General features: G+C 45.6%; 1 protein-coding gene across 3 annotated transcripts in view; it reads right to left on the reverse strand.

Annotated features, from left to right (window-relative positions):
• Nucleotides 1-1,808: 1,808 nt before the first annotated feature.
• Nucleotides 1,809-16,580, reverse strand: part of RCAN2 (regulator of calcineurin 2) — a 261,617-nt gene continuing 246,845 nt past the window's right edge. For all 3 annotated transcript variants that reach the window (XM_032650011.1, XM_032650010.1, XM_032650012.1), the window contains one exon: nt 1,809-4,343. In XM_032650011.1, the coding sequence (XP_032505902.1) occupies nt 4,183-4,343 (161 nt within the window). In that variant the 3' untranslated portion in view covers nt 1,809-4,182. The remainder of the gene's footprint in view (nt 4,344-16,580) is intronic.

Raw genomic sequence — 16,580 nt, forward strand, 5'->3', positions numbered from 1 at the left:
CAGAGACCTTAGCCGACCCCACAGGGAGCTCTGGAACTGCGGTGGCCTTTCAGAGCTGCAGGATGGGGTTTTCCCTCTGCCACATAGCTAGTCACTGCATGCAGGCTGTCCCTGGGGTGCGGGTGTGACCTTGGCTGGGGGAATCCTTCCAGCTGAGTGCAGTGCCTGGCCACTCAGTGGAGGGCCACCAACAGCACGGCATCTGGGGACGGGAGTGTCTCCACCCAAAAGGGGGTTGGGGCTTGGGAAACAGGCTATCGGGGGCTGAGGCTGGCCACATTAGAGAAACAGCTATAAATCTTGCTTTAGGAATAAAATGACCCCATAGGCAAATCCAAAGTCCGTTTGGGGAACAATAATTTCACTAATGATTACAACTAGTCAAAGATGCCCCACAATCCTGCCCAGCCCTAAGGTTTTCAAACCCAATTATTGGGTGAGAATGGAAAATAAGGCAAGAGAGTCAAGGAGGGATACTTTTTTGTGCCAAGTATTTCAATCATTTCAGCTCATTCTGGGCTTCCTATTTCCAACTTATACCAAACGCACTTGGGTTCACACACACACACACACACACACACACACACACACACACACACACAATTAACCTTGGATACAGTTTCCTTTTAGAGACATAAAAAGCTCCTGAATCAACTCCAATAACATTTCCCCAGACTCTCTTGGAAAGGAGCAGATGAATGAGTTTGACAGAAAACTTTTTGCTTGAGATTTTTGGTTTCTCAGATTGCAGATTTAAGGGCTGAGCCTGCTAAGTGCTCCGTGACTCTGCATGGTGTCTTCTGGCAGGGACACTCTATACCAGCTGATAAATGAAGGTTTCCCTGCATCACCGACTTATTCTTCATCACCTGCTCTGTCTCCCCTTTCCTGCACCAGGGCCTTGTCAACGACTTGAGAAGGAATAAGAACAAAAACAAACTTTTCTAGAGTCACGAAAAGACATTGCGTACCGATGTTGGTGCTGAGTTCGGTAGATAAGGCTGCAGTGATGAATACAGCTATTCAAAGCTATCTTTTTCAAGGATAAAGTGGGCAGTAGAGGGTCAGGTCCCTCACACTGGAGTATCTGGACACTTAGGGCTGTGGCTTTGTGTTAGGAAGTGTCTATTAAAGCAGCATCTGTCACAAGACGAAGTGGGTCATACATTTTCTCTGCTGAAAACCCTTCTCACTGTGCTTAAAATGAATTCCAAGCCCCCTAGATCTTTTTCGTATTAATTTGCAGAAGTTCTTTTTACATTTTGGGTGTGAGTTATTTAACAACTCTATGTAATTAAGATATTTATCTTCTCCCACTCTGAGGCTTTCCTTTTCACTCTCCTAATGGTGTAATTGGATGAACAGATACTCTTAATTTTAATGAAGGACAATGTACCCATCTTTTATTTTATGATAGTGCTTTCTGTGTTCCAGGTAGTAAAATTTTGCCTACTTCAGGTCTATTACAGTGTTTTAAACTAAAGAATAGAGTGGGGGTTATATTAAAAGTGTCCGTGTACACTTGGAATGGCTTTTAGGGCCAAGCTGGCTGAAGTGTGACAATAAACAGGGGGCTCTCCCAGACCCCTTATCAGAGCCCCTCCCGCCCCTCCAAGCCTTGAATTCCTCTTCCTTCGTGAGATGCTGCCAACCAGCTCCCCCCACCCCATTTCAGGAAGAGCTCAGATGAGTTAATTTCATCTCTCGGTAACATCTTGGAAAGACTATAGGCCGAATCGCCCTCCTCCACAATCACCACTCAGAAATATCCAACTCAGGCAGAAAACACAGAAATTACACTACGTGGACAGAGTCATTCACCAGGTATATTTGAAATCTAAGCTCTTTGAGCTATACACGTGCACAAATGATTCAGTTGGTGGCAATCTCCCCCTCCTCCTCCATATTTAAACTTTTCAAACTTAAAATAGTGCTGACGAGGTTTGCATCCTGTAGCTCACGGAGATGCTGAGGCAACTGTGACTTTCGTGGTGCTCGGAGGGGCCACCGAAACCCTTCAAGGAGTCCCCCGTTTCTTCTCCCTCTCCTGGGACACGTGTTTCTCCCCACCTCCCCAAACCCAACCTCGTGAGAGAACTACTTGATCTGAGACAGATTAACATCGACACTTTGCAATAAATGTCACCAAGACTAACCACTTGGGTCATACATTCCACTGAGGGTTTTTTTGATGACACACAATGGCCATTTCAACTTTTACTAAATTTTGTTGGCAATGTCTGATGGATCTGTTTTAAAACATTGAAAAGTCATTTCCAAATAGCTTCTCTCACCCAGATTTCTCTAGAGGCTGCCTTCTAAAAATTCTGACGCTTAAGAAGAGAATCAGCGCAAAATGGACTGTAGTTCTCAACTTCTTCCACTAGGGGGAAGAATTCTCCACTATTTATTAAATCTAATCTTTTCGTTTGTCCATGAAAAACCAAAAACCTTCGCAGAAAAGGAAAGTCAAAGCATTTGCTTGTTATATACTCCTCAGATTTTATTTTTCAAAGGAGCCTTCATTTTTCTATGGAAACTCAGGATTTTACAAGCAATGCTGTCTGTCCTCAGTTTCACCTGTGCCGTACCCAGTACTGTATTGCTATATTCACAGTAGAACGGACTTTTGTTTCTGAGTAATCAGTCTAATGGTTTACGTTTCTGATGAAACTTACACCTTAATCAAAAACCACAACAATCCTTCCATCAGGTGGCTGTGTTATTGTTCTTGTGTGTTTTTCTGAGGCTTGGGTAATGAAAGTATTTCCCCACTCCATCGTAATCGGCATTTGCATCTAAAGTAATTCATGAATGTACAGGAGTAGATGAGGCCTGGCACATAGAGCAGAAGGTAATGGTTCTATAGGTGTATCTTCTATAATGCACTTCGGGCTAGAGAAATAGAAAAATCACATGTAACAAAAACAAATACGTTTTTGAGCAATACGGCATTGCACGAGTAGGAACTGCATACATTTATCTATCAGTCTTTCCCTTTGAATATGCTCAGTGGCTGCTACATCGATTTAGCTGCATTTCAACTGTCTGCAACCGACACTTGCTTCTTCGCTTTATTTAAAAGCAACTGGTCTTGATAGCAGAGATGTTGGCTAGTCATTTATAGATCGGCATGAGAAGTTTTGTGCCCTTTCAAAATTCAGCATTATCCATAATAGAGTGTAATATTATCAGATTACCTGTATTAGTATATGAATGCATTCATAAGCGATGCACATATGCTTTAAAGCAGCTAATGCTGAACAATCCCTAAATAAAAGACATCCAGATATTTAAAAGCACAGCTGAAACATTTGTACAAATATACAAAGAGAAAAAAAAAACAATCATTCAGACACCATGAAACTTCTGTGATAAATAGATTTGTCTGAAATCGGTCTCTATCATCCTGGACGAGCCTCCCCAATGAGGCAGGGAAACTTCTACAATGAAATCGTGTTCAAAAATCTACGGAGGGATGTCTTTGGGGCCAAGCTCAGTTTTTTTCTCCAGGAGTTTTAACAGAGCTATGAAGTCTTTGACTCGAAAGAGTGACTACACCCAGACTTGTTAATAAGCTGGAGGATGCTGATCATTTTGCTAATCTAGATAGGACATGACTGGACGCTGACCATCTGTGACTTAGAGTATATCGTCAAATCATGAAAATAAATGCTGGTGATCATGCATGTCCTGGGAATGTTGGGATGCAGAGGACTGAGGAGACCAGATAGGGATATCTCATGCAGTCAAAGTCAGGTTTACTTATGGTCCTACTTAAGTGGCCAGGAAAGAACAACGCACACACGTCAGGACTGGGACTGGAACGGCTCACAAGCAACACAGGTGCTATTTGCCACTGATGTCTCCGGCTTGGATCAACAGGAGAGCACGAAGGTTAGGCTGTGCTGATTGTTTAATAAGAAAATACTACTTTTTTTTCTAGAATCTTCTAAATAATGTCTTATACTTGATGGGTATGATATGATCAGGAAACATATCACCTTTTCCTAGCCCTTTTGTCCGAGAGGCTTGATTACAAGGAAGGAATCTCAAACAACCAAACACCCAGGGATTTAAAGGCAATTTTTTTTTTTTTTTTTGACAAACAAACAACGGGGCGGGGGGGAAAAAGCATGATAAAGAGGAGACGGGTATTCTCTTCGAGGTGGAGCAGTGAGCTCAGTTGGACACGGAGGGCGGCGGGCCGGGACGCCGGGTCTGGATGATTTTTGGCTTTGGGGACGTCTTTGGATCCTCTTCTTCCTCGATGTCACTGTCACACACGTGCACGACGACACTTGGGGTGGACTCAGTCCCTGCATGGAGCTCATACTTCTCTCCTGAAAAGCAAGAGAAATGGGGGTAAGAAAGCGGGAGGGATTTCTACACAAATGATTTGGTGAAGTTTGTTTAGGAAGTGAGGGTGCATTTTACGTGTCTCAGGAGATGCTGAGTCTTCTCCAGGGGTGGTGTTGGAAAGTGAAATGAGATTGATCCGTCTTTGCATCTCAGCTCTACCCCCGGTCACCTGTACAGCCCTGAACAGGCCCCTTCACCTCTCTTAGCCTCAGCATCCGCAGCTGTAAACTTCAAAATGGTAATAACTACGGTCCAAGGGATTGGGGGGATGACTCAGTGGGCCTGGCAGTAAGTTACCAGTTTCTCTTCTATTTCCCAGCATGGCTGTTAACGGCTGAGTAATCCTGAGCCCATCACCTCACTCCTTCATCTTTTGGAGAAGTTCTCCAAGTTCTCCTCTTGCTGTACATTTCTTATGGCAAGAGGTGCCCCAGGACGGAATAAGGTGGAATCGCCGCTCATCTGGGATTTCCAGTGGTTACATGGTAGCAGGATTTGATGACGGTCAAGTTCCCTCCAGTTCCAAGAGTCTAGTAGTCTATTCTTTTTTTTTTTTTTTTTTTTTTTTTGTGGTACGCGGGCCTCTCACTGCTGTGGCCTCTCCCGTTGCGGAGCACAGGCTCCGGAAGCGCAGGCTCAAAGCCATGGCTCACGGGCCCAGCTGCTCCGCGGCATGTGGGATCTTCCCGGACCGGGGCACGAACCTGTGTCCCCTGCATCGGCAGGCGGACTCTCAACCACTGCGCCACCAGGGAAGCCCTAGTAGCCTATTCTTGACTGGTTCTTCTTGTAGTCAATTCACTATTAGCCAGCAGGCTTCCTGTCTGTCTCTGTTTCACTTCAGGGTGAACATCTCCCATGCTCTGGCCCATTGCTAATCATAAAGGATACAAGGCACATTCAAAAATATTTGTGTCTTCCACAAGAGCAGAGCCCAGTGATGGCACATGGAAACAGAAAGTACCACAAAATACTATGGTAAGCGCTGGGGTGGCAATATATGTCAAGGACAGTGGTACCAAACTGCAAGGAGCAAGTAACTCTGAAAGGCTTCCCAGTGGAGGCGACAGCTGACCTGGGTCTAAAAGACAAGTAGGAGGCATGCAGGAGGTGGGAGGGTGCAAGGGGCATCCTCAATCTGCATGCTTGTAACTTCTCAGGTTAACTGCTGACACACTTAATCTTCTTCCGACGCCCTATCTTTCCTTTCCCATCCTTCATGAATGGGAAACACCTAAAAGCAATGTCTCCCAGACACCCTCCTGGTCAGTGGCTCTCCAGGTCTCACTAGATCAAGTCCTCATTTCTTAGACTAGGACAAAAGATGCCGCACAGTCTCTCACCAATCATGACAGCCACATTTGTATACTCACCAAACCAGCTACTTTTATTTGCTATAGTCTCACCTAGTCCCCGAAGTCTTGCCCTCCCTCCAGGATCAAAGCCAGACACCACTCAGTCCAGGCATCTTGCCTGTCCTCCTCAGTCTGCGGTGGACAGTGCCCTTCCGGAGGGCCGGGGCCAGGACTGTCAGCGCCAGAGCTGGGGTAGCATTTACGGGCTCCTGTGTGCACCTTGGTAAGTGTCCATGGTGAAAACAGCGAACGCTTGCAAGGCACAGTTTTAAATTTAGTGCTGACGTTAGGCACTGAGAAGCACTGACAATGCAATAAGCGTCGAATCTCTTCTAAGTAATGCCGAGGGGGATGTAAGTGTTCAGAGTCATTTGTTGCTACGGGTTGAATTGTGTTCCCCGCCCCCGCCCCTGTCCCCACCAAAGACGGTGAAGTCCTGACCCCCAGTACCTATGACCATGACCATATTTGGAAATAGGCTCTTCACAGATGACTAAGTTAAAATGAGGCCATCGGGGTGGGCCCTATTTCAAAATGACTGGTTTGCTTATAAAAAGGGGAAATTAGGACGTGGGCACTCATCCAGGGAGAACTGCACGTGAAGACTGAACTTATATTGCCACAATCCAAGGAACGACCAGAAGCTACAAGAGAAGCCTGGGCCAGATCCTCCCCCAGCACCTTCAGAAGGAGCACGGCCCTGTGTTGATCCAACACCTTGATCTTGGACTTTTAACCTGCAGGACGTGAAGCAATGCACTGCTGTTGTGTAAGCCACTCAGTCTGTGGTCCTCCGTCGTGGCAGCCCTAGCGAACGGGTAGAGCCACATCTTGCTAAGAGAGTTCTCTCTCTGTTAAGAGTCAGAGAAGTCTTTACTGGACCTCCACACCCCACCCCGAACCAACATCCTGGATGAGGGCACCGGATATTTCACAAAAATGGAGCATCACACCTCCAGCACTTCCCTGGATCTTGGCAGCAACGAAGAGGGCGAGAACTAGCTAGAGCCACAGAAATACGGCCATGAAGACTCTATAACTTGAAGTCGAGATTGGGTGAAATTGTAGGTAGAGAGTGTTATGTGAATAAGGTTGACTTTTTTAAAATTTCTGGACTTTCTAGTCTATTCCATTCATTTATTTGTCTACCTTGATGCCAATACTACACTCTCTTTATTACTGTAGCTTTTTTTTAAAATTAATTAATTTATTTTTGGCTGTGTTGGGTCTCCATGTCTGTGTGAGGGCTTTCCCCAGTTGCGGCAAGTGGGGGCCACTCTTCATCACGGTGAGCGGGCCTCTCACTGTCGCGGCCTCTCCTGTTGCGGAGCACAGGCTCCAGACGCGCAGGCTCAGTAGTTGTGGCTCACGGGCCTAGCTGCTCTGCGGCATGTGGGACCCTCCCAGACCAGGGCTCGAACCCGTGTCCCCTGCATCGGCAGGCAGACTCTCAACCACTGCGCCACCAGGGAGGTTGACTTTTTTGATACAGAGAGCTGACAGGGCCAGTGTGGATTCAGGAGAGGAGAGTGACAAAAACAGGGAACACGGAGCAGAACTCATGCTACGCTTTGCTTCCCTGCCGGCTAGCAGGGATGGATAGTCTGTCCGAACCTAACTTCCCTGGAATCCACACTGACCTTATTATCCTACATGCCCTTGTAGTTGGGATGTACACATTGGTGCTACTCACAGCTCACAATTGTGTTTGTTCCGTTCTCCTTTAAAGCAATTTGTCATTTTTATCAAAAGCCCAAGGGAGAAGAGCCACTGCAGACGTTGCTAAAGAGAGGAAGCTGTGTGCAGCCGGCTTCACCTGGGCGTTCCGTGAGAGGCTCTGGGCAACAGGTGGGCAGACCTTGGGTGGTAGCTTCTTTGAGCAGCTGTTTTCAAACACCTGACAGCTTACTGGGGGCGCTTGTTGCAAAGAGAGTTTAGCAGCATGAGGATGTAGTGGCATCTACTTCGGTACCCAGCGCCCCTAGGTGCTTCTCCGTGTTTCAGTGTCTGGGTGGACACTCTTACGTGGTTTGGTGTGACAGGCCGGGGGCAGTGGTCCTGTGAGGATGCTGGTGTGCAAATAACTTGCCCCCTCCCTTCCTCCAGTCCGCACCACAATTTTTCGTTGGAAAATGATAATAGTGCGGGGAGAGGGTAGCAGAGGGAGGGATGCTGAAGACGCGCACGGGAGAAGAAGCCAGGCATCCCAGATCAGCTCTGCGGCCCCTCCCGGCCACCAGCACTCTTCGTCTTTGGCCTTCTCATCTTTGTTTCTGGGAGAACAGCAAATCCTGTGGACGATGATGGAGTTCATCGTACCCAGGGTTTCTAGACTTTTCTCTTTCCTCCCGGAATGCTTTGCAAGTCTGAATGAGAGACACCTTCAGACAAGAAACAGAGAAAGAGATAATTTCTGAGTAATCAGATGAGGTAGTTCTTGTTTTTCCGCACAGGATTCCTTCGACGTCCTTCTGTTTGGAGAAGCAGTGCCTTTTGCAGAGACACTAGTGGCTGACGTGGTCCCCTCCGTTGCCCTGTTGGGTGTGATGCCGGGATGAGGCGAGCAACAGCCTCTCATCTTCTGATGGGGGGATGACAGAAAAGAATCTGCCATGGCAGATGGAGACCAAGGGACCTGCGGGTGAGGTGGTGACAGCAGGGACCCCAGCCAGGGGACTGACCAGATGTTGCCCTTTCTTCATCTGTTGGAAAGAAGCTAGCTTTAAAAAAAAAAAAAAAAGTAGTAAAATGTGCATAATGAAGCTAGCTGTTTGATGAAACCCTTTCTCTGCCCTGGCTTGGATAAAGAATATTCTCTTAAAGACACCTCTAGCTGCAGTGTGTTTATCTATTTGAAAGGAGACGCTTTCCTCTTAGACTAAGTGTGCTGGGGGCACGCTTGGGATGCGGGCCACCCTGTGCAGGGCAACTTTCACATTGAGTTAACAAAGTCAGACTACTTGGTAGTAGAGCCGTTTTACTGCTGTGACCCCATTAATGCTGACATTTCACTGTTATGTTTTTGGAAACTTTCTTACTATCAAAATCCGGCAAAGCCCAATAGCTGCTGAGAGCCCACAGAATCAAAAGACATAGCTTTGGTCTGGCTTGATTGAACTTTTCTGTTTTTGGCCTCACTTTCCCTTTGGGCTTCAGCTAATTCCTCTACCATGAAGGCTGACGTCACTGCCGTCACCCCCTGGGGACACACTGGGCTCAGGAGGCAACGAGGAGGGGTGGCCAAGCAGACCAGTGTGTCTTTTCAAGGCCAAGCCAAGGCTCACCCTTCACACTCGCAACTCCTCGAGTTCGTATTCAAACTGTCCTCTCCCTAGGCCTCAGAAAAGAGGCCAGGACCAGAAGCCCTCAGAAGAGGCATTGGTTCGGGTTTTCTACCTCCTTCCATGAAACAAATTCCCAGCCAAGCAAGTGTAAACTCCTCTGGCGCGTGGTCACACGTTAAATTCTCATCCAGGCCTTTGGAACTGTCATGGGCTTGGGCACAGTTCAAAAGACGTGTGTAAGTTTTAGCTTTCCCACTAAGCTAAAAACCACTGAAGGGCAGGTATTTGTCCTATTTTCTGTGAGCTCTCAGTGCCAGGACATAGGAGGTGTCACAGACACTTGCCATCTACCTGAAACACACCAGCAGCTATTTACTGAGCCCTTAGTAGATGCCGGACACAGCTCTAAGTACTTCACGTAAATTGGATATTTAAATTACGGCAACAGCTCTGTAATGTGGGTTTCATAATGTCTCGATGATACAGGAGGACATTGAGAGCACACGGGTAGTGAATGGCAGAGCCACGATTCAAAGTCAGGTCCACCTGACCTCAAAGAATGAGCTCATAATCCCTTTCCAGCCCCGCCTCTCACGACTCTACTGCTTTCAGATTCTACAAGAGAGTCTGTTGAAAGTCTGCTGAAAGTCCTGGTTTTAACTTTTAATATTCTCTCATGGCAACTCATGTTTTCGTGAACAGTCTGTAGCTAAAGCTGGGCAGTCATTCCTTCTGCATCTCGCCCTTTTTGGTTTGGTCCATTGCTAGTTATTCTAGGTAAGATCTCCTTGACAATGAACCTTTTTAGAAGACAACATTTAGTAAATTATAAAAAATAAAGGGACTACAAATTATAGACTGAGATAATTTGCATCTCTTATGGTAACTTTGGACTCTCTGCAAATAGATCCTCCATGATTTCTTGTTGCTTTACCTCTACTACCTCTCATATTCAAGGTGAATTCTCAACAGGAAAGTTACGTGTTGTAGTAGATCTACCGTGTTTTGCAAAGATGGCCATAATATTTCCTGCCCGACATTACTCTTCTAGAACCTTGCCACTCCTGCACTGAGGACTGCTCCCTCTTTGATCCTTCTCCTAAAACCTGTTCAGGCCTCTAGGATGCCTTGACTAATACAGTATGGCAGAAGCAACCAGTGCGACTTCTGAGTTAGGCCACAAAAATGCCAGGCACTACCACCTGGCTCTGCCAGGGTGCTCATGCTTGGAACCCCGCCTCCATATTATAAGGAAGCCCAAGCAGCACACGAAGAGGCTCCCACGGAGAGAAACCACAGCCTATCTGGGCTGCCAGCCAACAGCCATGCCAACTTGCCAGCCAAGTGAGTGAACCATCGTGAAAGCTGATTCGCCCGTCCCCAGGTGAGTGGCCCCAGCAACGCTACACGAAGCAGAGATGAGCGCCCCCCCGGGCCCTGCTCCAAGAGCAAACTCATGAGCAAAATAAATGATTGTTGTTGCTCAAGCCCTACATTTTGGCGTAGTTTGTTACGTAGCAATTGATAAGTGGGGCACAGGTCATGTAAGTTCTTTGTTCAAAAGCAAGCTGACCCCCTACAACTGAGTTGAAATTCATTGCCTTTGGTGATTTTTCCTCTTTGCTTCCCTGCTCACGTGCTATGTTAGAATGGATACTTCACCAGTTCCAGTGATTCCTTCCAAGGGGAGGGAGTTCCATTAGCCCATCACTGGGACCCCTCTCTCTGGCCCCTCTTTTACTCCTCCCCAGTGGAAGAGGAGTGACATCTGACGAGTACCCTTGGGGAAAGGAACTGGCAATGCCAGCTCACCCTGTGCCACCTCTCTCTTGATCCAGGCCTGCCTGCAAAGGGCTTGTGCTCTGCCGTGCTCTCGGCCACGTGCTAAGCCCAGCAGAAAAAACCCTGCACTGTGGGGCAGTCTGACTGTTTCCATCTCTGGGACAGGCTGGGTAAAACTGCATGGCTCTGGGTTTCACTATTTTTATTTTTTTTAAATAGGATTCCTTTGGCTAGCTTTTTTGGTTTTGTTTTGTTTTTTGTATGCACCACGAGGCTTGTGGGATCTTAGTTCTCTGACCAGGGATTGAACCTGGGCCCATAGCAATGAAAGCGCAGAGTCCTAACCCCTGGACAGCCAGGGAATTCCCTGGATTTGACTACTAGGGAGCCCTGGCTGTCACTCATCTTGGCTGCCTTCTCAGCGTTAGCCTTTCATCAGAAACAAAGCTGGCATTATTAATCTTATCTACCTTACTTCTTATCTAACCCTCAGCAAGTTCTGAACCAAACAGGAAAAAGCAGGTGTCAGTTATTAATCTATACTGAATTTTAAGAATGGATGATGGCTTATCAAGGCAAGTGCCAAGAGCATCTCTGACTCGACCCTTGAACGCAGGGCCATGCTGTGTTGTGTGCTGAGTGCTACACTTCAGTGTGGATTAACAGCCCTTTAACATTTGATCAAGAAGAAAACTGAAAATGCCAGTAGTAAAATCATTTCAGGCTTGATCATGTTGAGTTGACACTGCAAACCCCTACCCCCAATTTTTAAGATTGTAAATGTGATTTTTTTTTCAAGAGGAAGTAGCGGGCATCAGTCCTGATTTATGGAATAAGTGAAACGGAATTTCCATGTGGGTTATTTTTACTGAACATGCTGCCTGTTGGGAGATTGAACACAGAGACTGAGAGAAGGGTTCAGAATGATTGGAAATGTGTTTGAAAGGGTTCACATTTGGATTGCCTTTTTTTTTCAAGTGTTAGGGTTAGGACTTGATAGCATTTGGCAGGGAGGGGAGGGCCCACAAGCCCTGGATTACCATTCTCTGGTCAACTGTGTAGACGGAGGCACCTGGCCCTGGTCTGGCTCTCAGATAGGGGAGAGGTGGGGAGCCGGGAAGGGGTGAGGGGTGACTGGTACCTCCGTTCCTCCACCGCAGGCACCAGCCAGTATTTGAGCTTACTGTCTTTTAACCCCCTCTCAATCCTGGCAGGGCAGATGCTGGTTTGGTTTGGGGACCAACGGGTTCCTCAGTAGAAGGACTGAGTTATAGTGAAAAACATCATAAAGTTGCTCAAAGCTGCACCCCTCCCTCCCACGGATATGTTATTTCACGATATTTTTAAGTTATTTACTGGCAATCTCGTCTTCCCCTATTTTTCCAAAGGGAAGGAAAGAAAATGTGTGTCTGTGTCTGGGAAGGGGGCGGGGAGCATGTCTCTGTACTGTCTCCCCTCTTGCCCCACTTGTTTCTGCTCCCACACTGGTACCTGACACCTTACTAGGCACCCCTGGCCTCTGTGTCTCTGACGACTCTTTGCCATATTTGAGAACCACCTGATAAATACCACCACAGTGTAATCAGTGTGCTTCTCAATCAGAGGTGCTACATTCCCAATGGTGTCTGGAAATGTGATGTGGATTTTTTTTTTTGGTTGTCATAGGGACTGGGTAGGGTGTGGATACTGGCATTTAGTAGGTGAGGCCCAAAGATGCTAAATGTACTGCATTGTCAGTTCCAAAATGCCACACTGAGAAACACTGAGCTGAGAGCTTAACATGGGCACTTACATTTGAGCAGGAGACTAAGATACGGTTTGAAAATCAGGTGACAATAAGTAGGTAACACACACTAAGCGTTTACTATTATCTCATTTGATGTTTGCAACAATCCGATTTTACGGTTGAGGATGCTGAGACACAGAGAGGTTAAGAAAGTTGCTCAAAGTCACACAGCTAATAAAAAGTGGAGGCTGGATTCAAACTCACATCCTGAGTTTTAATCATCATCCTAAAGCAAGAGAAATACCTCTCTTCAAGTTGGAGCTTGATTGACAGCTACAAATTAAAAGAGGAGATGACCCAGGGCACAGGGACTTACTGAAACTTTAAAAATCACAGCTGGTAGTTTCCTGGTGGTCTAGTGGCGAGGATTTGGTGCTTTCACTGCCATGGTCTCGGTTCAATCCCGGGTCGGGGAACTGAGATCCCGCAGCCATGCAGTGTGGCCAAAAATATAAATAAATAAATAAATAAGTAAATAAATAAAATCACAGCTATTTGTTGGCCACCTATCCATCAGATCAGTCTGAGAGTGGAGAAAGAACTGATTTTCTAAGCAGAAGTAGAAAGAGGGATTTAGGATTTTTTTTAAAAAATCCAGGGAGGAAGAAGTATTTGCAGAGAGGGAAGTCTTCTGCAATTTTTTTCTCTCTGATTCCGTAGTGATTCCACAAGCTCATATTTAATTTTGGAAACCCTCGGAGAAAAATGCCGTAGGTAGACATGAGGGCAGGATGAGTCACTGAAGAGCAACTCTGTCCCTTTCCTTTACGCAGCAGCTGTTTCTGTCAAAAAACGCCCTCTAGGCTTGGGTGGCAGAAGGTATAAAGCAAAGCCTAGACCAACCCAAATATTTCACTGGCAGTTCCGAGAACAAGCCCATGTAAATAACAACCAACACCTCAAAGGACGCGCACCTTGTTCTTACTGCCTGGTAGACTCTGTAATTCATGTACTGGCAGAGGAAACAAGAAATCTCTCTGAGGATGCCTTGCTAAACAATACTGCTCAGAGCAGAATGATCACAGAACCCACTATGGATTTGATGGTTCTTATGTACCAGGCACTGGGCTAAGTGCTTTATGTATATTATTTATTGTATCTTCATAATGAGCTTGCAAGTTGTCAAATAATCACCATTAAATAAAAAGAGGTGCAGCGGGGGAAGTAAATTGCTCCAGGTCACCACAAACAAGTGGTGGAGACAGGACTCCAATGGAGGTCCACCGAGTGTGAAAGCATGACCGCCATATTGCCTGTGATGTTCAGGAATGAGGTTGGGAGGGCACAGAAAAGACATCAGGGCTACACATGGACCTCCCTGCCTCAGTAGGTCTGGAATATGTGCATGTTAGGAAAAGATTATCCATGTGAGTGATCGGGGGTCTTCTTCCTCACCCACCCCTCTCCTCAGCCCCGACCCTCAACAAACTAGGAAAACAGAAGTGGTCTCTGGTAAGATGGAGGAGGGCTAAGGGGAGGGAGAGGAAGAGGGAGGTGGGGAGAGGCAGAATACTTCCATAGTTTTGTTTTAAGAGGTGCTCTATTTTAATAAAAGAAAGTTTGCCTCACACTTGCCAGAATGGCTATCATCAAAAAGTCTTACAAATAACAAATATTGGTGAGGATGTGTAGAAAAGGGAACCTTTGTACACTACCGGTGGGAATGTAAATTGGTGCAGCCACTATAGAAAACAGTATAGCGAGTGGTTCCTCAAAAAATTAAAAATAGGACTACCATATGTTCCAGCAATTCCACTCTTGGGTATTTATCTGGAAAAAATAAAAACACTAATTTGAAAAGATACATGCACCCCAATGTTCATAGCAGTGTTATTTACTGTAGCCAAGATATGGAAGCAACCCAAGTGCCCATCAACAGATGAATGGATAAAGAAGATGTGATACACACACACACACACACACACACACACACACGCATGCACGCATGCAATGGAATATTACTCCTCCATAAAAAAGAATGATTCTGCCACTTGCAGCAGTGTGGATGGGCCTAGGGATTAGTCAGGCAGAGAAAGACAAATACTATTTGATATCACTTATATGTGGAATCTAGAAGATAAAATAAAAACATAGCAAAACAGAAACCAACTCAGATACAGAGAACAAACTAGTGGTTTTCAGTGAGGAGAGGGAAGGCAGAGGGGCAAGAGGGGGGTAGAGGATTAAGAGATACAAACTACCATGTATAAAATAGATGAGTAACAAGGGTATGTTGAAGAGCACAGGGAGTTATAGCCATTATTTTGTAATAACTTTTAATGGAGTATAATCTGTAAAAAAATTGAATCATTACGCTGTACTCCTGAAACTAACATAATATTGTAAATCAACTATCCTTCAGTAAAAAAAAAAAGAAAGTTTGCTTATCTTCTGGGGCTTTTCCTCTAAGACTGGATTAGGTGGCCATTTATCTTCATTCCCTCCTGAGTCATTTAGGACCTGAAGGGAATTCATGGGGACAACGGATTGAGGCCCCTGCATTAGTGGTTGAGACAAAGGAGTGGAACCCTAGATGGAGGTAAAGGACCAAGGGAACCAGAGAGGGAGAAGGTGGAAAGATAAAGAGAAACCAGGGAGACAGGGTCCCCGGAGCCTGTGAGGAGGGGCTTGTGTTCCCGCGATGAGAGGAAAATGCAGACGTGAGGAAGGGAAGTGGACGCACTCTCACTTTGTATTTGGCCATAGAATCAGGAGGTTCTCCAGTCTGGGAATGATCACCCTGTTCCTCCTTTCCCAAGAATAGCGACCTGGCATTGGGACTATGGGTATGCGCACGGCGCATGCGCACACACGCCCACACCCCCACGTTTTGCTCCTGTGTCTTTTCCGTTTTCCTACAACGTGCATATTTTACCTGTGAAATAAGAAGAGGAAATATTTCATCTTGCTACTCAGTAGTGATTGAGGATAATTGTGGAATATGTGCTAAGAAGAAAAGCCCCTTTAACATCACCCCCCCCCGGGAAAATTCTTCGAAAGTAGGTGTAAAATAAGGAGCTCGTGTCCGTCCTGGGCTCACAAATCTGCGTGTCCCTCGGGTCGGGGGTGACGTGCAGAGACTGCGCTACATGGAACCCTGGGACTGGCTGTTTTATTTGCTTTTTGTGTCTGTGATCAGAGTATAGCAGTTGTCGAACAAGAACTGGGGCTTAGATAGCGGTCATGCTACAGGTACCCCAAATATAGGTGTTCATCTATATTTAAAAAATGGAATTTTCCCTACCTTGGAATCAATGAGCCTGGAATAGAAAATGTTTCTTCCTTATACGTGACACGTATTAATGAAATCTATTTTCTGTTTGGGGAGAAACAATGTATACTGAGAAGCAAACCAGCAATTACTATGACATGTTTTGATGGAGAAGAATTTGGAAAAAAATCTAAATATAGCCGATGTACGCAACTCGAAACTCGAGCACCATTTTAAGCCCTCCTCTGCAGTTAACTAAAATTGATCTCTCTAACAAGAGCTAAAAATAGCAGGAGGAAAAAAATGCCCAGACGATGACTTTCCATATTTCTCCTTGCAGGCATTTCCAGTGACAATGAACTTGACCTTCCAGAGCCATCCTAGAGAGCAGAATAAGCTGACATTTCACAGCCCACCTCTGACTGACCACCCATCTAGTGCCACGGACATCTCTCTATTTTGCCATTTTGCTAATGTGTACAGATAAGCTGTTTTGCTGGGCTGGGTTTTGTGTTTCCTATTTTGTTTTACATCCAAAAAGAACATAGGATTATACTCTTTCTGGAGTCAGGAATAATAGGCATTATAAAATAAACAAAAGAAAACATCCGATTCATTCTCCACCAGGAAAAAGCTCATCTTATTTTGTCCAGGTCATTGTTAAATGATGGGTGTCTGTAAATTCACTAGGGGAATTAATATAAATGTAGAAAGCTTCTGTTTTTTTGTTTTTTTTAATTGAAGTATAGTTGATTTACAACTAGCATATATATATATATATATATATATATATATATATA

The sequence above is a fragment of the Phocoena sinus genome, chromosome 11 (genome assembly GCF_008692025.1).
Source record: "Phocoena sinus isolate mPhoSin1 chromosome 11, mPhoSin1.pri, whole genome shotgun sequence".
Taxonomy (NCBI): domain Eukaryota; kingdom Metazoa; phylum Chordata; class Mammalia; order Artiodactyla; family Phocoenidae; genus Phocoena; species Phocoena sinus.